General features: G+C 43.0%; 1 protein-coding gene across 1 annotated transcript in view; it reads left to right on the top strand.

Moving 5' to 3' along the window:
- The window catches only part of msh4 (mutS homolog 4), a 108141-nt gene that overhangs the window by 16710 nt on the left and 68931 nt on the right, over positions 1-22500 (top strand). The window contains exons 3-7 of the mRNA XM_041207852.1: positions 9973-10136; positions 14458-14568; positions 16138-16253; positions 17565-17738; positions 21200-21372. Of these exons, the coding sequence (XP_041063786.1) occupies positions 9973-10136; positions 14458-14568; positions 16138-16253; positions 17565-17738; positions 21200-21372 (738 nt within the window). The remainder of the gene's footprint in view (positions 1-9972; positions 10137-14457; positions 14569-16137; positions 16254-17564; positions 17739-21199; positions 21373-22500) is intronic.

Genomic DNA, 22500 nt, shown 5'->3' with positions numbered 1-22500 from the left:
CATTTGTGTCTCTGAAGTGGTAGTTGTGAAGGGCAAGACATGGACGGAAGGAGGAGATCCCTAACCATGTCCTCATCTCACTGTCCACTGTAGTTTCTTAATTATGTGGCGACGACTGCTTCAAGTCACTTCACGTATCGCTCTTGTTGTTGAGTGGACTCCCAATTCCCAGAGTGAGCGCATACAGAGGGCATCACGGACCTTTGTAGAGATCATGGCCTGGTGAACCATGAGGCCAGAAGATGCAAGTGTCACTTCTGGACTCGTTCTCAATTCGATTGGTTGGAAATTCCTTGAGATGAAAGGGAATGGCATTGAGGGCCAGGAGGTCTGTGGCCATTTCCTCTTGCCTTCACATTACTCTTCCTGGAACCTGGCAGTGATTAAAGTATCATGGACATGTCTCCCATGTCTTTATAGTGTTGTCTCCTTCAAACTGACCCTAATCACTCTCTTGAGGTTCCTGGGTCTCGTGCTTTTCATCCTCCAAAGAGCACTCATCCTCCTCTATTTCACCCTCTGGCAAAGGATCACCTTTTTTGCAGTGCCAGGTTGTGAAGGGCACAACATAATGATGATGCGTGAAACCCTATTGGGAGCGTACTGTAGTATGCCACCTGAGCGGTCCAAACATCTGAAGCACATCTTCAGAATCCCAAAGGGCTGCTCTAGTAGGATGTGTGTGGAGCTGTGAGCAGTGTTTACCTTTCCTCAGAACAATTCCGAGGCCGACGCACTGGTGTCATCAGCTAGCGCTTCACTTATCCCTGAACAGCCATCCCTGCAGACGTTCAGGCCCTTTGAAAATCTCAGGCACCTGGCAGTGACAGAATATATGTGTCATGGCAACTTCCAGGGTACCTAGCACAAACATGCATTATGTGCTTCTGATGAACACACACCAGTGTACATTCATGTAATGTTTGCCATTGCTACCTAAACATTAGGGGGTGCTGCATCGGAACCCTTAAAGTCACATGAGTACAGTTGATTGCACTTGGGAAGCCTGAGTTAGTTGTGAAGCTGTGATACTTGCCTGGCTATTTTTAACCTTTTAATGATGTGACTTGCTGTAAAGGGCATCTGTGACCTCCTTTATGCATCTATGTGTTGTGGACTGCGAGATGCTGCACAGGTCCCCTGTAGATCCCTGGAACAACCCTGAAAGAAAATGAGCACGATAGTCACCTTTTAAGCCACTGGCAGGGGATACTCTCCCATTCCACAGGGCGTCAGGTCTTTCATTCACGGGATCTAGCATTGCTGGCTAAGCCAGCATTTGGTGCCCATCCCTATTTGTCCTTGAGAAACTGAGTGGCTTGCTAGGCTTGCAGAGGGCATTTAAGAGCTTTTGCTGTGGATATGGAATCTCTATATAGGCCAGACCAGATAAGGCCAGCAGATTTTCTTCCCTAAGGGACATTAATGAGCCAGATGGGTTTTTACAACAAAAATAAAAATACCTGGAAAAACTCAGCAGGTCTGGCAGTATCTGTGGAGAGGAATACAGTTAACGTTTTGAGTCTGTATGATGTATGTACGTAATCACAATGCCTTCAGTTGACCAAGCCATTCACAAACATCTAATGTATTTACAGAAGTGCAACATTTTAACAATGGTAACACACCTGTGACCAAAAAGTGACTACAAAATTTAATTTTTAATTTCCAGCATCCGCAGTTTTTTGCTTTTATCCTGGGTTTTTACAACAATTGATCATGATTTCATGGTCATCATTTGACTTTTAATTCCAGACTTTTATTGGATTCAAATTCCGCCATTTGCCATGGTGGAATTTGAACCGGCTTCCCACAGCATTACCCTGGATTTCTGGATTACTTGTCCAGTGACAGTACCACTACACCACTGCCTCCTCCTAAATCCACCTTAGCTTTGGACAAGTGCAGACGTGCCTGACATCATCTCTCACTCATTTGTGAATAGGGTAGTTGTCTTCGTTATACCCTAGGTCTGCAGATTTGTCTCTGTTGTCTGGGTCTCTCCTGACCCTTTTATTCTTGCTCTGGTTCCCCTTGAGCCTGGACATCAAGCAGGACCCCCTGGTGGAGCAGCAGAGTCACGTGACTGACCTCTATTGATACAATGCCATATTACTGCACCTGTGCCTGCTTGCCGATTGCCTGTATTCCTAAATTTTACATTCCAATGTGTTAATGCTGATATGCTGCAAATGTGTTGTTAAGCTATTGACTAAGTATCCCTGTGACAGCGCTGATAAAAGCATTGACTTCCATTGGCTTTCTTTGCAAGGCGGTCTTCCTCCTTTCTCTGTAATAAAACTCCAGTTCACCCTTGTTGGTGTTGCAAGTTAGAGGGTGCCCCAGAAAGGGCCCCTTAGTCCAGCAGTGTGTTCCTCCCACACTGCCTTAGAACCCTCCCATTCAGATTCGCTTCTACTTATGATTTATAACTGGGCCACAACTCCAGTAGAGCAAGATGGTGTTTTTGCACTACTATTTCAAAATGAGCTTCAACGGTCCCCCTCTCACTGTCCAAGTCCCAGAAGTATACCTGGAATCTCACGATGTGAAGGTAGAGCTTTTTCCCCCAATACTATCAAATCCCATTGTTGTTATGGTGGACATTCTTGCCCTCCCACTGAGCCCATCGCTACTGAAGTGCCCATGCCCTATCTGAACCTCTACCCTCCCTCCAGGAGGCTGTGTGCATGGTCACCTACTGAGATGTGACACCCCCCTCACCTAGGAAAGCTTCACATACCTCCTCCTTAATTGTGTTCCCCAAATAGAAGCTGCAGATGCCTCCCATTACCATCACCATACCATCTGCTGCCCAGTACAGAGACACAGAAGACCATGGAAAGCGACTGTGAGCCTGCCCTGCACACCAAGCTGTGCATTTTTTCGACTGAGCACACAGCCCTTGCCCCTCCCTGTAGCGGGAATATACCGTGCTCCCAGTGATTACTCCTGCAGTGTACCAGCTGCACCCCATCACTTCTCCACTCTCTGAAGGTTGACTGTGAGGTCTACCGAGCCCCAATCTCTATTCTCAGTCTTGACCGCAAGCCCCAGACCAAGGACTTTGACTTTCACAGAGTGCCCCATTGCCCTCAGGACTGAAGAGTATACTATCTCCCTTCCTAACACCACCCCCGTTATGAGCCTGCATGTGTCTAATCCTTCTTGTGACACACTAATAACCCTCCCCCAACCCCTTTTCCTATTCTCTGTGCACCCCCTCCCATTCATACATGTGGTATCCCTTTTACCTTCTTGTTTGTCAGCTTTTCAGTTACCCTTGTGGGGCTCCAACTTTCCACCTCTCAGTTTACCCTTTGCTTCCCATTGTTCTCCCTCCTCCTCTGCCTCCTTGCCTTTCTGCCCCTCTGCCTCCCATTGTGCCCCCTTCCCCCTTCAAAGCCTTCCTTCCCCATTGCCCCCCCCCCCCCCCAATGTGTTTCCCCTTCCCCAACCTCTTCCCCAGCCCCCCAACCTCTTCCCCAGTATAAATACTGGTTTCTGAATGCTCAGCACTGTATGAGTACAGCTGCACAGTAATGTCCTTCTGGACTCCTGGTGGATGCCACTGTTGCAGACCCTACATGTCCCACTTCCCTCATCGCAATACTGGCTAGTGTCTGAAAGATGAGCCCTGCCTGAGTACCGTTGCACAGTGATGTCCTTGTGACTACAGAAGCAAGCAGTGGGAGCACACCAACCCTACAGCCCCAGCGGTGTGGCGTCCCACTGACATTGCAACGAGACCGTCGCAGTGCGGTGTTATTCAAGGTAGGCTACTTGTGTTGCACTCACCTTGAAGTCGCACGTTAAGTGGGGGTCAGACCTTTGCACGCCATCCTTTCAAAAGAGATTCAGATTGACGTGATTTCCTGCGGGTGTGACGTAAGATTGAGAGGCCGCACGTGATTCCGGTGAGAAGCTAATTTAATGAGCATTCATGAGATAGTAATGAATGCAAATGGCATTCATGTCGCTGGTCAGCGCGATACCCAAACTGCCACTAACCTGCCATCAGGAGAATCGCAAACTATTTTTACACTTATGGGTTTCTGACTTTTGTCCTCCCGCTAAATTCTTCTCTCCAGCTCACCATGAAACCCGCTGTAGGCAGGATGGGAGAATTCTGCCCAATATTTGTTTTGTTTTTAGTTCCCTCATTTTGCTTGTAGGTGACATCACATTAAGTGTTAGAACATCATCAGTAGCAGCATACCTATGAGAATCAGTACTTGCTGCCAATCAGCTTTCAGTATATTTATGTTACAATTGTTTTATTTACGTTTTTATTATTTATACATGTGGAAGGTAACTCTTTTAAAGAAGTTATTCAAAGCTGTAACACATTGTCATAGAAAATGGCTAGACCCTGGAGAGGGTGCAGTGGAGATTTACTAGAATGATGTATGGGATGAGGGACTTCAATTATGTGGGGGAAGTTAGGACTGTTCTTAGAGCATAGAAGGTTAAGCGGAGATTTAATAGGGGAATTCCAAATCTTGAGTATGTTTGATTAGAGCAAATAAGGAAAAACTTCCAGTGGCAAGCAGGTAAATAACTAAAGGACACAGATTTATGGTGATTGGCAAAAGAACCAAAAGGGAGATGAGAAATTTTTTTCATGAAGCCAGTTATGATATAGAATGCGATTCTGAAAGGGAAGCAGATTCAATAATAGCTTTCCAAAGACGATTAGATAAATCTTTGAAGGAGGAAAATTTGTAGAGTAATGGGAAAAGAGCAGGAAAGTGATATTATTTGGATAGCTCTTTCAAAGAGCCGGCACAGGTACGGTGGGTTGAATGCCCTTCTTCAGTGCTGTAGCATTCCATGATTCTGCATGACATTATTGGATGTGGTACAGTACGGGAGACTGGTAAGCTCAGTTGGCTGGATAGCTGATGTGTGGATCAGATTAATGCCAGAAGTATGGGGTTCAATCCCCTTTTCAGCTGAGGTAGACTCAGGGCCTGTCACCTCACCCAACCCATAATAAAAAAAGTCACAGCACTTTCCAAAGATTTACAACTATGTTATGGCACAACTGATGGTAAATGCTGTGCTGCTCAAATCCCAAAGGGAGACTTGAAACAACTGCCACAACTGTTTTGCAATTTGTATACATTTCGAGATGCGTGCCTTGAATTCAGTAGTAATAAGACCACTGAATTTTATAGGTTTCTTACAAAACTAAATTAAATCTTTATTAATAGACAAAATGATTTTAAGCACACACGTAGATCTACAAATTACTACTATGATAACTTCTAAATCCACTAGTTAATCTAATTCTCAGTTACACTTCCGTTAAGGCAACAGTAAGACACACATATTTTAAAAGACCCAGGCAAAGAAACACGATACCCTGAACAATCCAATTCAAAGTGAGTTTTCTTAACTTTAGTTCTTTGTAGACAGCAGCTTGAGGCTTCGATGCTGGAGGTTTCTCACACTTGTTTTAGGTCTTAGAATTCCTGTCCTCACACACAGCCTTCTCTCCTTTATACATATTTTCCCCTTTGAATGCAAATTCCCATTGTTTTACTATGAGCAGAATCCTCCAGTCGGTGAGCTGGGGCGGGGCATCCCTACGTCACCGCACGTCATTTAGGTTTTCAGTTCGCCTGCCGAGCTGAGCTGTCCATCCAACCATAAGGTGGCCTTCGCATTTTTCATGAAACCTTATCCACAGGTGGGATGAGGTCTCATGAAGTGTTTTAAAAGTCGATAAAAAATTTTAAAACAATTCTTTATCATGACAGTGTCACATGAGGGGATATGTTTTAAAAGTTTTTATTTCCCTTTATTTAAATTTACACATGTCAAACTGATCTCCCAGAAGCACCTCCATGCCTCAGGGAGATCTGTGCTCTTTCATGCACATGTAGGGAACGACTCAGGGAATCTCACCCCCCCTTCCCTGCCCGCACTGGGAGCGCTTAGTGCTTCCGGGCGAGTGTCACGCTGGGTGGGCCTTAATTGGCACACCCACGTAAAATGGCAGCGTGTCCCCGATCAAGGGTGCCGACCAGGTTCGCAGCCGCCCCCACACAATCCCTACCCCCGACTGGGGTGGGGTGGGGGGAGATTCAGCCCTATGTCTTTGGAATTTTACCCCTTTAATAATAAAATCTCCCATAGTACCATTTTTGACAGTAATCTTTGAGAAAAATAAACCTACTGTATCTTAACTTCTCCTGGCTACATGTAATATTTCACTCCTCCTTTGAAATCAGCCTGGTCTGGTTGATTTGAAAATGCAAATGTTCCCTTTACACTGTTATGACACAGCAATTGATAAAGGCTGAGTTATTTAAAATCCCAGAGGGAAACTTTAAACAAATGTCATAACCTATATTTTCAATTAGTATGTTTGATATGGAGTTCTGAATTCAGATATGAAACCACCAAACCTCCAGAGGTTTTTATATAAATTAAATTAAAAATGTATTAATTTAAGAAGGAATTAAACACCTACACGTGTACAAATTACTACCATAATATCTTTTAAACAAATCCCCAAATTAATCACTCCTAGGTAAATCTTCACCAAGACAACAATAAACTTAGACACCAGGCAAAGCACATTTTACCTTACAAATTCAAAATGAGGTTCCTTTCAATTTGGCTCCTTTGCGCCATTGTAGGCTTACAATTGGCATGCCTCTGACTTACACAGACAAAATTATTTTCTGCATATACCTAGCCTCCCCTTTGAATGCAAATTCTAATTGTATCACCAGGCCCTTTGAACTCCACCTCTTCCAACAATAAAACCCCTTTCATAGCACCAATTTTATTAGTAATATAAGCACAATGCTTGGTGTCTCCTAGTTAGGTGCAAGATTTCATCCTCAGTCTTTGAATGGTTTATTCAACAAAATGCAAATGTACTCTCAACCTTATTGTTTAACATCTCAAAACTACTATACATCAAAGCACCTAGATTAGCTGGTGTTAATCCAGTTAAGACACACACACTCATCCCCACAGACACAGACCCTACTACAAGTCCAATTTAAAATAATTTCCAGTAACACTATATACATTAATATCTTAATGATATACACCTATGTTTACCTACTTAACATTTCAAACCTAACTTGTTTTCTGTTACAGCAAAGCTTTCAGACCAGCTGCCTTTAATTCAATTAAGTTACACACACACAGAGACCCAACTATTACTGTACTTTATAATAAATTCTAATAACATTATGAAAATGATTATATCTTCCTGACAACTGGTTGAATGAATAAATTTCTCCTCATCTCAGTCCTAAATAATTTATCCCTTATTCTGAAGCTATAATCCTGTGTTCTAGACTCGCGAGCTAGGGGAAAAAGCCTGTCAGTAACCACCCTATCAAGCCTTCTAAGAATTTTATGCACTCAAAGAGATCACCTCTTGTTCTTCTAAACTCCACATAAATAGCCCTAGCCTACTTGATCTTATCTCATCGGACAGCCCTCTCATCCCAGGAATCAGTTTAGTGAACCTTGATTGCATTCCCCCTGTCAGGTGAGTATATTCTTCCTTCTTAGGTAAGAGGACTAAAACTGCACACAGTTCTCCAGGTATGGTCTCACCAAAGCCCTGAACAATTGCAGAAGGAATTCCTGGCCCTTATACTCTAGCCCACTAACAATAATGGCTAACATGCAATTTGCCCTCTTAATTGCTTGCTGTACCTGCATGTTAACTTTCCATGATTCATGTACAGTGACCATCAAATCCCCCAGAATACCACCATTTACTAGCTTCCCATGTTTTAAAAAAGTATTCTGCTCTTTGATTCTTCCTGCCAAAATAAATAGTTTCATTTTATGAACATACGAAATAAGAAGAGGTAGGCCATTCAGCCCCTCGAGCCTGCTCCGCCATTCAGTAAGACCATGGCTGATCTGTTTGTGTTTTGAGTTCTACATTATCACTTATCCCCAATAACCTTTGATTCTCTTGCCTAACAAGAATCTATCTCCCTCTGTCTTAAAAATGCTCAGCGACCCCACTCTTCCACCGCTTTTTGAGGCACAGAGTTCCAAAGTCACGCAACTGTCCGAGAGAAAAAAATTCTCCTAATCTCTGTCCTATAGGGTGACCCATAATTTTAAAACAACGCCCCCTTGTTCTGGACTCACCCACAAGAGGAAGCATCCTTTCCACGTCTGCCTTGTCAAAAACATTCAGAATATTTTATACTTCAATCAAGTCACCCCTCATTCTTCCAAACTCCAGTGGAAACAAGCTCAGCCTGTCCAACCTATCCTCATAAGACAACCCACTCATTGCAGGTATCACTCTAGTAAACCTCCTCTGAACTGCTACCGATACAGTTACATCCTTCCTTAAATAAGGAGATCAAAACTGCACACAGTATTCAAGATGCGATTTCCTCACATTATACTGAATCTGCCACCTTTTTGCTCAATTACTTAATCACACTATATTCCTTTGCTTCCTTTTCAGAGCTTTATATATAGTGGCACATGGTTGATCTGGTAAATAGTGCAGATTTTTACAGCTGGATTTGTTATTTTCAAGTAGCAATTTGGTTTACTTGCCAACATATTATAGTTTATAAGTTTTATTCGGTTTGGCAAAGGGCAGTTTTATTAAACCCTGTGTTTTTAAGCTGTGGAAGAACCAGTGAGGTATAAGTTTTCCTAATTAACAGAACTAGTGTCAACTGTGGTTCAGTGGTAACCCACTCTACTCTGAGCCAGTAGACCTTGGCTACCTCACACTCTAGAGATTAGCTCAAAACTCGGGTTTCACAGGAGTGCAGTATCAAGGGAGTGCTTCACTGTCGGAGATGCTGCCTTTCAGATGAAACTTTAAACCAAGGTTATGTCTACTCTTTCAGATGGACATGAAAGATCCCATTGCACTACTCAAAGGAAAAGCAAGTGAGTTTTCCCTGGTGTCCTGGCCAATATTTATCCCCTAACCAACAGTTGAAACAGATTATCTGGTCATTTATTTCATAGCTGTTCATGGGAGTTTACCAAGTGTAAATTGGCTGCATTCCCTGCATTACAACATAGCTTACACTTCAAAAGTACCTCACTGTTAAATGCTTTGGGCCATCCTGAGGTGGTGAAAGACATTACATTAATCAGTACATTCAGTGAGGATGGAAAGGACAAAATGTTGTCTGGTGCACCTAACCTGTCCCATGCAATTGTGGTTCATTGTATTTCAATGTGCTGTCCACCCAAAACCATAATCCCATGCAAGTTTAAATTTAAACTGACAGTGAAACACTGAAAAAGGGCTTTTTATTGCAAAACATATTTTAGACAAGACCATAGTCAAGCTTACTGTCCACATTTAAAATGAGATTTCTCCCTTTCAGTTTGCTTTTCATTAATCTGGAACTTCTTGTCTCTGCATGAACAGACAGACATACAGGTAGAGTACCTGTATGTCTACCTGAAAACTGGCTTTATCCAAAAGCCGGACATTTTATTCCTGCACTCCGAATGGCTTAGCAAACTTTGACCCCCCACCTGACCCATCTCTGAAAAATTTGGGGAGTTGCTGCATTAGTATGCCAGATACGGATCAGTTTTACATACCTGACCTTTCCTGTGCTCCAAATGGTTTAACCTTGACCCCACCTGTAGGAAAGTGAGGGAGGCATGAAAGAGTTATTAAATCCATTCTGTGAGAAGTGAATTAATATCAGTAGGGACATGGCCATTAACCAAAAGTGCTTTACAATCATATCATTTGGTTTTCCTGTGTCCTTTATTCACTGAATTAAGAGGGTTCCAATTTTTTTTCCTGAAAACGGGCAAATTCCAAAATCCGGCATGGACTCGGTCCTGAGATTGCGGATTGAGGCACACTTCCTGTGATAACTTTTTAATGAGAGGTTTCAAAGTGCAATATTGTAGACAGTGCAGTAGTTAATGTGCTGCTAGTGCTATATTTATGGTAGTCCTAATACATTTTCTTTTGTACAGTTACTTCTTCTTCTGCAGTCTCAGCTCATGTTGTTGCTTCAGTAATTGTAGCTGTAGTAGAGGGTCGTGGACTTGCTCGGGGTGAAATAGGAATGGCAAGCATTGACCTGAAGAGCCCTGAGCTAACATTGTCCCAGTTTGCAGACAATACCACATATGCTAAGGTAATAAATTTAACAAAAATTCTTCTTTTGCTTACACTTCCCATGCCCTCGAAACGATACTCAACTGTTAACATAGAATCATAGATACTCATGGCACAGAAGGAGGCCAGTTAGTTCATTGTGTCTGTGCATGAACATCTTACAGTCTTCCGTCCAGCTGCTAATGTGTTCAAGAAGAAGTTAGATGAGGAAGAGTGGGAGGACGGATGAGCAATAAATGTGATGTACACAGCTTTGGGAGAATCTCACTCATCCCAAAAAAACCTCATCCTCAACTGATTAACTGTATGATGCTTTTCTATTAATGCAACAGGGTTTGGTGGAGTTTAAGGGGAGGCGATGGCTCAGTGGAAACCTCCTGCTGATTACCACGTACTGCCCTCCAACTGATGAATCGGTGCTCCTCCATGTTGAACACCACTTGGGGGAAGCACTGAGGGTGGCAAGGGTGCAGAATGTACTCTGGATGGGGGACTTAAATGTCCATCAACATGAGTGGCTTGGTAACACCACTACTGATTTAGCTGGCCGAGTCCTACAGGACATAGCTGCTAGATTGGGTTTGTGGCAAGTGGTGAGGGAACCTACAAGAGGGAAAAACATACTGGACCTCAACCCCACCAACCTACCTAATGCAGATACATCTGTCCATGACAGTATTGGTAGGAGTGACCACCGCACTGTCATTGTGGAGCCTTCACTTTGAAGATACCCTTCATCGTGTTGTGTGGCAATACTACCGTGCTAAATGGGATAGATTTCAAACAAATCTAGCAACTCAAGACTGGGCATCCATGAGGCGCTGTAGGCTATCAACAGCAGCAGAATTGTACTTGAACACAATCTGTAACCTCATGGCCCAGCATACCCCAACTCTACCATTACCATCAAGCCAGGGGATCAACCCTGGTTTAATGGTGAGTGCAGGAGGGCATGCCAGGAGCAGCATCAAAAATGAGGTGTCAACCTGGTGAAGCTATAACACAGGACTACTTGCATGCCAAACAGCATAAGCAGCAAGTAATAGACAGGGCAAAGCAATCCCACAACCAATGGATTAGATCTAAGCTCTGCAGTCCTGCTGCATCCAGTTGTGAATGGTGGTGGACAATTAATTAACTCACTGGAGGAGGAGGCTCCACAAATATCCCCATCCTCAATGATGGGGGAGTCCAGCACAGCAGTGCACAAGATAAGGCTGAAGCGTTTGGTACAATCTTCAGTCAGAAGTGCCGGGTGGATGATCCACCTTGGCCTTCTCTGGAGATCCCCAGCATCACAGATGCCAGTCGACAGCTAATTCGATTCACTCTACGTGATATGAAGAAATGGCTGAAGGCACTGGATACTGCATAGACTACGGGCCCTGACAATATTCCGGCAATGGTACTGAAGACATGTGCTCCAGGACTTGCTGTGCCCCTAGCCAATCTGTTCCAGTACAACTGCAACATTGGCATCTGCCCCGCTAAGTGGAAAATTGCCCAGGTATGTCCTGTACACAAAAAGCAGGACAAATCCAAACCGGCCAATTACCGCCCCATTGGTCTACTCTAGATCATCAGTAAGGTAATGGAAGGGGTCGCCAACAGTGCTATCACTGTTGCACTTGCTTAGCAATGATCTGCTCACTGATGCCCAGTTTGGGTTCTGCCAGGGCCACTCAGCTCCTGACCTCATCACAGCCTTGGTTCAAACATGGACAAAAGAGCTGAACTCCTGAGGTGAGGTGAGAGTGACTGCTCTTGACATCAAGGCAGCACTTGACAGAGTGTGGCATCAAGGAGCCCTAGCAAAACTGGAGTCAGTGGGGATGGGGGTGGGGCGTGGGGGGGAGGTGGGGGTGAAAACTCTTCTGGTTGGAGTCATACTTAGCATGAAGGAAGATGCTTGTGATTTTTGGGGGTCAGTCATCTCAGCACCGGGACATCACTGCAGGAGTTCCTCAGGGTAGTGTCCTCAACCCAAACATCTTCAACTGCTTCATCAATGACCTTCCTTCCATCACAAGGTCAGAAGTGGGGATGGTCGCTAACGATTGCACAATGTTCAGCACCATTCACGACTCCTCAGATACTGAAGCTGTCTACGTCCAAATGTAGCAAGACCTCGACAATGTCCAGGCTTGGGCTGACAAGTGGCAAGTAACATTCACGCCAGACAAGTGTCAGGCAATGACCATCTCCAACAAGAGAGAATCCAATTATCGCCCCTTGATGTTCACTGGCATTACCATCACTGAATCTCCCATTAGTAACATCTTGGGGGTTACCATTGACCAGAAATTGAACTGGATAGCTATATAAATACTGTGGCTACTAGAGCAGGTCAGAGGCTAGGAATCCTATGGTGAGTAACTCACCTCCTGACTCCCCAAACCCTGGCCCCCATCTACAAGGCACAAGTCAGGAGTGTGATGGAATACTGTCCACTTGACTGGATGAGTGCAGCTCCAACAACTCTCAAGAAGCTTGACACCATCCAGGACAAAGCAGCCCGCTTGATTGGCACCCCATCTACAAACATTCACTCTTTCCACTGCCCACACACAGTGGCAGCAGTGTGTACCATCTACAAGATGCACTGCAGGAACTCACCAGGATTCCTTAGACACCACCTGCCAAACCCACAACCACTACTATCTAGGAGGACAAGGGTGGCAGACAGATGGGAACAACCTTACCTGGAAGTTCCCCTCCAAGCCACTCACCATTCTGACTTGGAAATATATCGTCATTCCACGTCTGTTGCTGGGTCAAAATCCTGGAACTCCCTCCCTAACAGCTCTATGGGTATATCTGCACCACATGGACTGCAGCAGTTCAAGAAGGCAGCTCAGCACTGCCTTCTCACGGACAATTAGGGATGGGCAGTAAATGCTGGCCTAGCAAGCGGCGCCCGCATCCCATGAATGAATAAAAAAGGCTGCCTTCTGTGCTGTCCAATTCTAAGCCTAAAATCACATTAAGATCAGATGCGAAGGACATTGATAAAGCAGCTGGGTTTTTATAGCAACCTGACAGTTTGCTTGATTTTTTTTGGTGCTAGTCCATGAATTACCAGATGCATCTGTCCCAGAACTTGTCATGATGTAATTTGAACTCTCAGATGTCTGGCTTTCTACTCCAGCGCCCATAACCACTAGGTGAACATGTGTTTAAATAATCATATAAAACAACCACAGACACAGCAGAAATATATGGTAAATAGACATTTACAACCTGTACATGACACTGTGGAATACATATTTATTAAGTTTTAGGGCATTTTTGAGTGCATGAATTATGTCCTGAGATGCAAGCTAATCATTTTAAGTCGTAGGTTTTTTTCAATTCTGAAATTGTACAATAAAAGACAATGTACAGTTCTCCCTTCATACAAATTCCTGCCTTACTGACTTTGAGGTAATGGTCTTATTGGCACTAGGAATCTTCAAATACCTCACATAAGTGCCCATTGCAGTTCCAGAAAAAGAACATCGGGAGCTGACCCAGTGTGAACGGTATCATAGAATTATGTAGTGTATAAAGCAGAGAAAGAGGCCATTCTGATCAGTTAGTTCATACTGGCATTTATGCTCCACTTAAGCATCCTTCCACTTTTCCTCATCTAACTTTATCTGCATAAATCTCTATTATCTTCTCCCTCATGTGTTTGTCTAGCTTCCCCTTAATTTTTGTTAGTCATCTCCTGTGATAGCGGGTTCCACATTTTCATCACACTCTGCATAAAGAAGCTTCTTTTGAATTCCCTGTTGAATTTCTGAATGACTAGCTCACACTGATGGCCCCTGGTTTTGTTCTTCTCCTGTCTGGATATTGTCCAGGTCTTGCTACAATTTGGAAAATAGCCATTTTATCAAAACCTTTCATAATCTTAAAGACCTCTCTTAGGTTAATTTTCAGCATTTTCTTTTCAATAGTGAAGAGCCCCAGAGTGTTTATCCTTTTCTGATTGGTGTAACCTCACAATTTTGATGATATGGGTGAGTCTCATCCTTTTCTGATCCAAATGTCCACGTGTATTTTTCAGCAGGATTCACTAGATAGAATTAAGAGTGGGAACCGTGCCTGATTTGTTTGAGGCTGATTGTAATGATCCAGGTGCAATAACTGAGCACAGACTGAGAGCTGAACTGGGAATCCCCTGCTTATGTCGCACTGTTTTATCATGCTTCATAGTTCATAATTAATTCATATATGTCATATATTTATTTATGAAATAAAAAAGTTAATAGCTACTGTACTATGTAAAATCAAATAGGTTTGAATCATTTATTTTACGGGATGAGGACATTTCTTGCATTGTATTTGTTTTACAGGTTATTACCAAGTTGCAGATTTTAACACCTTTAGAAATCATAATGCCAAATACCACTTGTGACAAAGGAAGTGGGACCAAGTTGTTTAATCTTATCACAGAAAACTTTAAAGTAAGAATGATGCAGAGTTTGCAAACAGTATTTTGAACTGTGTTTTGGTTTTTGGACAACAGAAGAGTCAGTTTTATAATAGCTGTACAACCCTTTGAGATCTCTGAATTCCTCCAGATATGGCCTCTTGCGCATCCCTGACTTCTTTCACAGCACTATTGGGAACCATGCCTTTAGCAGTTTGAAACCACTCTGACCCTCCACATCTCTCTCTTCCTTTAAGAAGGTCCATAATGTCTATCTCTTTGACCATGTCTTGAGATGTTTAACTACAAGTGCTTTCGCTTATGGAAAGAGCAAAACTAGAAACCATCAATATCAGATGCTCACCAAGGAATCAAATAAGGAATTCAGAAGAAAATTATTTACCGATAGAGTAGTGAGAACGTTAAAGGTGCTAACTAATGCAAGTTGTTGTTGCATTATGCATTACTGTTTATCTCTGAAATTCATAGAATCATACAGCCCAGAAACAGGCCATTCGGCCCATCATGCCCTGAAAGAGCTGCTCAACTAGTCCCAGTTCAGGAAGGTTATTGGCATCATAGTGTACTTTATTCAGTGCCTATCCATTGACTGCCCAACAGGAGAGCACCTGAAGAAACCTGGCAGTGTAGCTGATGGCATGACCCTGAATGGACCTGTGGGTTATTAGGAGAACTCCAAAGAAAGAAGATTGAAGTCGCTATTTTTGATTTTTCCCCCCACACACATTTTTTATTTTCTGGAATTTAGAAGAAAGCACTGATCTCATTGAAATGTGTAACATCCTTAGGGGGCTTGACAGCATCAACGCTGAGAGGCTGTGGTCTAGAGAAGCTATTGGGCACAGTCTCAGGATAAGGGATTAGCCGCGTAGCGCTGAGATGAGAAATGACTAAACTCAGGGTTTTGAATCTTTGGAATTCTCTATCCCAGAGAGCAGTGGACGCTCACACAATTAAGTATATTCAAGTCAGAAATCAATCAGTTTTTGGACACTAAGGGAATCGAGGGATATTGGGATGGCGTTGGAAAGTGGAGTTGAGGTAGAAGTTTAACCATGATCTTATTGAATGGTGGGACAGGCTCAATGGGCTGCAATTCCAGCATTTAGGGCCCAAACAGCTGAAGTCATGGTTGCCAATGGTGAAGTGATTAAAATGGGGGAGGACACAAGAGGCCGGAATTGGAGGAGCACAACTATCTCAGTGAATTGTTGGGCTGGGGGTGTTTACAGAGATGGCAACTGAGGGGCACCAGGAGGAATGTTAGCATCTGATGTTTTATAGTAAAATTAATCAGGGGTTATATATCCAGTTTTAATTGAAGAAACTGAACAATAAAAAACTGATGGAGTTAAAACCCTCGAGAGTTTGGTGTTTGCAATTAGTCTGCAATTGATTACACAGTTGTTATTATGAAATCACATTGAGTCATCATGCATAATGATTTGTATGGAAACAGTGAGTATACTTGTTATTGCTAAGTTTGATGGAAACTTTATAGGGATGCCAATGTGTGGAGTTGCAAATAAAAGACTGGTGAATTCTCTCCAACTCTTGAATGTTTTCTTTCTATTTCCCACAGAGTGTGGCTCTCAGTACTGTTCAGAGAAAGTACTTTAATGAAACAAAGGGACTGGAATACATTGAACAGCTTTGCACACCCGAGTTCAGCACTGTGCTAATGGAGATTCAGCTGAAGTATGGAATTAAGTTGAGGATTAAAGGCAGTTGGCCTGATACTCAGCAAGATTTGATGCATTGTTACTTGTAAAGCAAAGAAAGAACTTACATTTCTGCAGTAACTTTCATTACCTCAGGATATTCCTGAGCCAATATTACAGCCAATGAAGTACTTCCTATTGGAATATAGTCACTGTTATAACAGGGAAAAACAGCCAATTCGAGCCCAGATAAATCCCACAAGCAGAAATGAGATGATGGCCACATAATTGGTTTTAATGACATTGGTTGAGGGATAAATATTGGCTGGGACATTCGGAAGGACTCGTTTGCTGTTCTTTGAAACAGTGCCATGGGACCTTTTACGTCCTCCTGGGAGGCCAGACAAGATCTTGGTTTGATGTCTTTTCAGAAAGGTGGCATCTCTGACAGGGCAGCTGTTCCTCAGTACTGCACAGGGGGCGTCAGCCTGGATTATGTAGTCAAGTCTCTGAATTGAGGCTTAAACTCACAATCTTCTAACTCGAATCTGAGAATGATAGCTTTCACGAATTGCATAGTTCTTTTCTGTTGATTTAATTCCCTCCAGCCCCAAAGACATTGGATGGCATTTTATGGCCCCGTCGCAGCACAGATAACCCTGCCAGTGGGAGGAGTTGTAAAATTCCGCCCAGTGACTTTCTCCTGCAGTTCTTGTTTCATGGACACTGGCAGCACTTGACACTTCAGCAAGGTGTCTGTTCTTAACAGTGACCAGTTTTCAATTGCATGGGCTTCACAGCTGAGCCTGATCCTATTCTCACTTGAAGTCCTTGCTGGACACCACACAGGAAAGGGAGCTTTGGCTAATCTTTCCTGGATCTAACCCAATGGGGTACTCACACCTGTGGTGGTGCTTTCATCAGTCAGCAGCTGACATCAAGCACTGGGTCTGTTGACTCACCCATATCTTCATGAAGAGGAGCTGAGTGGCGGTCACTTGCTTTCTCAATAAGAAGTAAACAAATCAGAGTAAGAATTACTCTAGTTTGACATCTGGCTGCTTGCAAACAGATCACCTGTCTCCCTTTTTTGCCATAGTTACAAATTAACTACCTCTTTCATTAAGTTTTTAGTTACCTGTGCTAATATCTCCTTATTTGGCTTGGTGTCAAATTTTGACTGATAAAACTTCTGTGAAGTGCCTTGGCATTTTATTGCTGATGATTCTATGCAATTACACGTAACTTGAGCTCATTGCAAATGACCTGGTGGCTGCAGTGAAAAGGACAAAGGGGAAATATCGAGGCATGACACAGTTGAGAATTTGTTTTACTGTTGCATTTGCAGATATTATTGTTTGGCAGCAGTGGCAGCCTTGCTGAAGTATGTTGAATTTATCCAGAATACTGTTTACGCTCCAAAATCCCTTAAAGTCATCTTCAAAGGGAGCGAACAAACAGCGATGATAGATTCGGCTTCAGCTCAGCAGCTCGAACTGATCATTAACAACAGGGATCCCAGGTATACAACCAAGCTTATTACCTGAAGGAGAAATCTTTAAGCTGTCGGTGAAAATAGCTACCCATTTTTAACGAAGGGAAGTTGGATGGAAAAAAATGAATTTGGTTGCATTTTTGCTGGCCCATAATCATAAAATGATAGAGCACAAAAGGGGACCATTTGGCCCATCATGTCTATGTCACTCAATGGAAAGGGCTATCTATTTAGTCCCACCCCCCGGCTCTTTCCCCATTACCCTGTAATTTTTTTGCCCCCTTCAAGTATTTATCCAACTCCCTTTTGAAAGTTTAGAGTGGATCTGCTCCCACTGCTTTTTTAGTCAGTGCTTTCCAGATCGTAATAAATTTGCTGTATAAATAAAATTCCCCTCAACCTTCACCCCAGTTCTTTTGTTAATTATCTTAAATCTGTGTTCTCTGGTTCTTGCCTCTCCTGGAAGTGGAAACAATTTCTCCTTATTGACTCTTCATAAAAGTGTGAGTTAATTTACTTTGGAGCTAAGAAAGTTAGATCAAAGGATTTTCTAAATCACGAGAAGCTCAGAACTGTGGAGGAGCAGAGAGGTTTAGGAGTCCAAATATAGAAATCACTAAAATATGCAAAAAAATAATTAAAAAGGCTAATTGAGTATAGGCCTTTATCTTAAGTGAACTGAAATTTAAAGGGTGGAAGTTATGTTACAGTTTTATAAAACTTTGGTTAGACCCCCTCCAGAGTAACTGTGTTCAATTCTGGGCACACACCTCAAAAAATATATATTGGCCTTGGAAGGGTTGCAGTGCAGATTCACCAGAATGATACCTGGGCTAATGTGGTAAATAATGAAAACAGGTTGCACATTCCAGGTTTGTGTCCTCTTAAACATAGAAGATTAAGGGGTGATCTGATTAAGGTGTTTAAGATGATTAAAGGATTTAATCCTGTAGATGGAGAGAAACTGTTTCCTCTGGTGGGGAGTCCAGAACAATGGGGCAGAACTTTAAAATTAAACTGGATCATTTAGTAGTGTTGTCAGGAAGCACTTCTGCACATCAAGGGTGGTAGAAATCGAGAACTCTTACCTCTTCCCAAAAAAAAACAATTGTGACAGATGGAGGTCAATTGAAAATATCAAAACTGAGATTGATAGTTTTCTTAGACAAGTGCATTAAGAGTTAGGAACCAGGGTGGATAAATAGAGTTATATTATAGATCAGTCCATGACCGATTTGAATGGTGAAACATGTCAAGTTGAATGGCCTCCAGCTACTACTGGACAGTAGAAGCCCTTGATTTCATTACAGATCAAAAATCTGTCTAACTTAGCCTTGAATATATTCAGTGACACAGCCCCCACTGCTGTCAGGTGTAGAGACTTACAAAGATTAACAACCTCGGAAAGAAAAAAATCCTCCTCGTCACCATTTTCAGTGGCAGACCCCTTATTTTGAAACTGCCCACAAGTTCTAGACTCCCCGACAAGGGGAAAAATTCTCTCATACCCTGTCAAATTGTTCAGAATTTTTAAAAATTCACTCATGGCATGTCTGCTTCGCTGGCTAGGCCAGCATTTTTGCCCATCCCTCATTACCTGTGAGAAGGCGGTGGTGAGCTGCCTTGAACTGCTGCAGTCCATGTGGTGTAGGTACACCCACAGTGCTGTTAGGGAGGGAGTTCCAGGATTTTGACTCAGCGACTCAAGGAACGGTGATATATTTCGAAGTCAGGCTGGTGAGCAGCTTGGAGGGAACTTCCAGATGGTGTTTCCATGTGTCTACTGCCCTTGTCCTTCTAGATGGTAGTGATTGTGTATTTGGAAGATGCTGCCTAAGGAGTCTTGGTGAGTTTCTGCAGTGCATCTTGTGGATGGTACACACTATTGCCACAATGCGTCGGTGTTGGAGGGAGTGAATGTTTGTGGAAGAAGCGCCAATCAAGCGGGTTGCTTTGTTCTGCATGGTATCAAGCTTCTTGAGTGTTGTTGGAGCTGCACTCATTCAGGCAAGTGTAGAGTATTCTATTGCACTCTTGACTTGTGCCTTGTAGATCGTGGACAGGCTTTGGAGAGTTAGGAAGTGACTTTCTTGCTGTAGGATTCCTAGCCTCTGACCTGTTCTTGTAGACACAATATTTATATGGCTAGACCAGTTCAGTTTCTGGTCAATGGTAACCCCCAGGATGTTGATAGTGGGGGATTCAGCGAAAGTAATGACAATGAATGTCAAGGGGCAAAGGTTAGGTTTTTTCTTGTTGGAGATGATCATTGCACTGAACTTGTGTGGCACGAATGTTACTTGCCATTTGTCAGCCCAAGCCTGGATATTGTCCAGGTCTTGCTGCATTTGGACATGGATTGCATCAGTATCTGAGGAGTTGTGAATGGTGCTGAACATTGTGCAATCATCCATGAAGGAAGACTTTGAATTTTTTAAGGCAGGCTAGATAGATTCATGGTTAACAAGGGGGTGAAAGGTTATTGGGGGTAGGCAGGCATGTGAGGTTGAGGTTACATTCAGATCAGCCATGATCTTGTTGAATGGCAGAGTAGTCTCGAGAAGCCGAGTGGACTTCTCTTCCTAATTCATATGTTCGTATGTAGTCCAGTGACAATACCACTACGCCACTGCCTCCCCCCTAAATCTTACATATTTCAATAAAGTCACCTCTCATTCTGCTAATCTCCAATGAGTATCAACCCAACCTGCTCAGTCTTTACTCATAACACAGCTACTTCATTCCAGGAATCAACCTAGTGAATCTTCTCTGAACTGCCTCCAATGCAAGAAATCAATCCTTAAATAAGGGGATGAATACTGTACACAGTAATCTATATGTGTTCTCCCCATTGCCCTCTACAGTTGTAGCAAGACTTCTCTAATTTTATACACCATTCCCCTTGTAAAGAGGCTAATATTCCATTTGCCTTCCTAATTTCTTGCATTTCCCTTCTGAATTACTTGCTGCACCTGCATGCTAAATGTTTGTGATTCATGTACAAGGACATCCAAGTCCCTCTGCACCGTAGCATTCTACATTCCCTCAGTATTTGAATAATATTCTGCTTTTCTGTTCTTTCCACCAAAGTGAACAATATCACATTTTCCCACATTATACACCATCTCCAAATTTTTGCCCCCTCACTTAACCTGCCTATATCCCTTTGCAGACTCTTCATGTCCTCTGTACAACTTACTTTCCTACCTGCCATCTTCTGGTTCTGATGAGAGGTCATTGATTTGAACCTTCAGCCCCACAACCTTCGTCTTCCCACGTTAGGGTTGCCAAGCACCCCAAAATTATCTCCGAGTCTTCAGGAATTAAAGCCTAGTCTCTGGAAACTGCTGCGAAGAGAAAAAATCTGGGAGAAAAAGTTCAGGCCCAAAGGGCTAAATGGCTTCCTCTTGTTCCTGATACATGCTTTGTTGAGTCGTCACTTGCTTCTTTCCAAAGTAAAAGCACTTGATTGTTTTGTTTTTTTGCAGAAATAATCACACGCTGTATGGGGTCCTGAACTACACAAAGACAGCTGGAGGGAGTCGCAGACTTCGCTCAAATATCTTGGAGCCCCTGGTTGACGTGGAGACCATTAACACAAGATTGGACTGCGTCCAAGAATTACTGGAGGATGAGGATCTCTTCTTCAGCCTTCAGTCTGGTCAGTCTGTTTGATGTTTTCTGGGGAAATTGGGCTTACAGCAATAAGATTCTTCTTCAGTTCTTTGCCTGAGGGCAGGTCTGACCCACAGCGACCTACTCCACAGGTAGCACAAGATGGTGGGTCCCAGATTCACCTTAGCCGGGACATGGATAAAACCCTGTGCAATTAGCACCAATTTGATCCGCATCAGCTGTCCAGTCAACTGAGCAAACCAACCCCGAAGGGGTTGCTGTGGCAACACACACTTTTACATGTATGTTCTGGTCCGGAGCTATGGATAGTGATGGTAGAGGCTCCAGTTTTCTTTCCATCACAGGGCTGACCAGCAATCTCTCCTGCTCTGACTGACTGCCGCTGGTCTACAATAAGATTATGAAAGGGTTCAATAGGGCAGACATAGAGAAAATGTTTCAACTTTTGGGGGGCCTAAAACTAGGGGCCAAAAATAAATATAGTCACAAATAAATCCAGTAGAGAATTCAGGAGAAACTTCTTTACTCAGAATGGTGGAATTCACTACCACAGGGAGTAGTTGAGGTGAATAGCAAAAATGCAGTTAAAGGGAAAACTGAATAAACCCATAAGGGAGAAAAGTATAGAAGGATGCGCTGATGGGATAAGATGAAGCACATGTGGAGGACAAAAACTGATATGAACTGGTTGGCCTGTTTCTGCACTTTAAATTCTAGTTTGATAGTATAGAACTTGAGTATTGCTGAAAAAATACATTTTATTGAAGCTTTTCGCCTTGCGAAAAACTTATCGGGACAATCGCAAGAATACCAATGTTAGGGGAAGCAACAACTTTATACCTTATAAGAAGAGAGTGCCTATTGGTTGGCAAGTGGACTCTGGAGAATGCACTGGTTAATGGTGACTGGCAGTTAACTGCCAAACATTTTGAAATTTAAACCAAGCAGCTTGACTCTGACTTGTCAATTCATTGCCCTGAGGAATGAACCAGTGAATGGCTATCGCCTATTTTGTTTAGCTGAAACAGGCACTAGGTGTGTACATGTTCTTTCTGTCTGCAAAGAACAGGGCCCTGTGTATTAATATATGTAGCTTCCAGTACACATAAATGTCCCACATCATGAGCCAGACTGACATGTCAGTGTAATTTTT

The sequence above is a fragment of the Carcharodon carcharias genome, chromosome 16 (assembly GCF_017639515.1).
Source record: "Carcharodon carcharias isolate sCarCar2 chromosome 16, sCarCar2.pri, whole genome shotgun sequence".
Classification (NCBI taxonomy): Eukaryota; Metazoa; Chordata; class Chondrichthyes; order Lamniformes; family Lamnidae; genus Carcharodon; species Carcharodon carcharias.
This window is presented reverse-complemented; position numbering and strand designations above follow the sequence as displayed.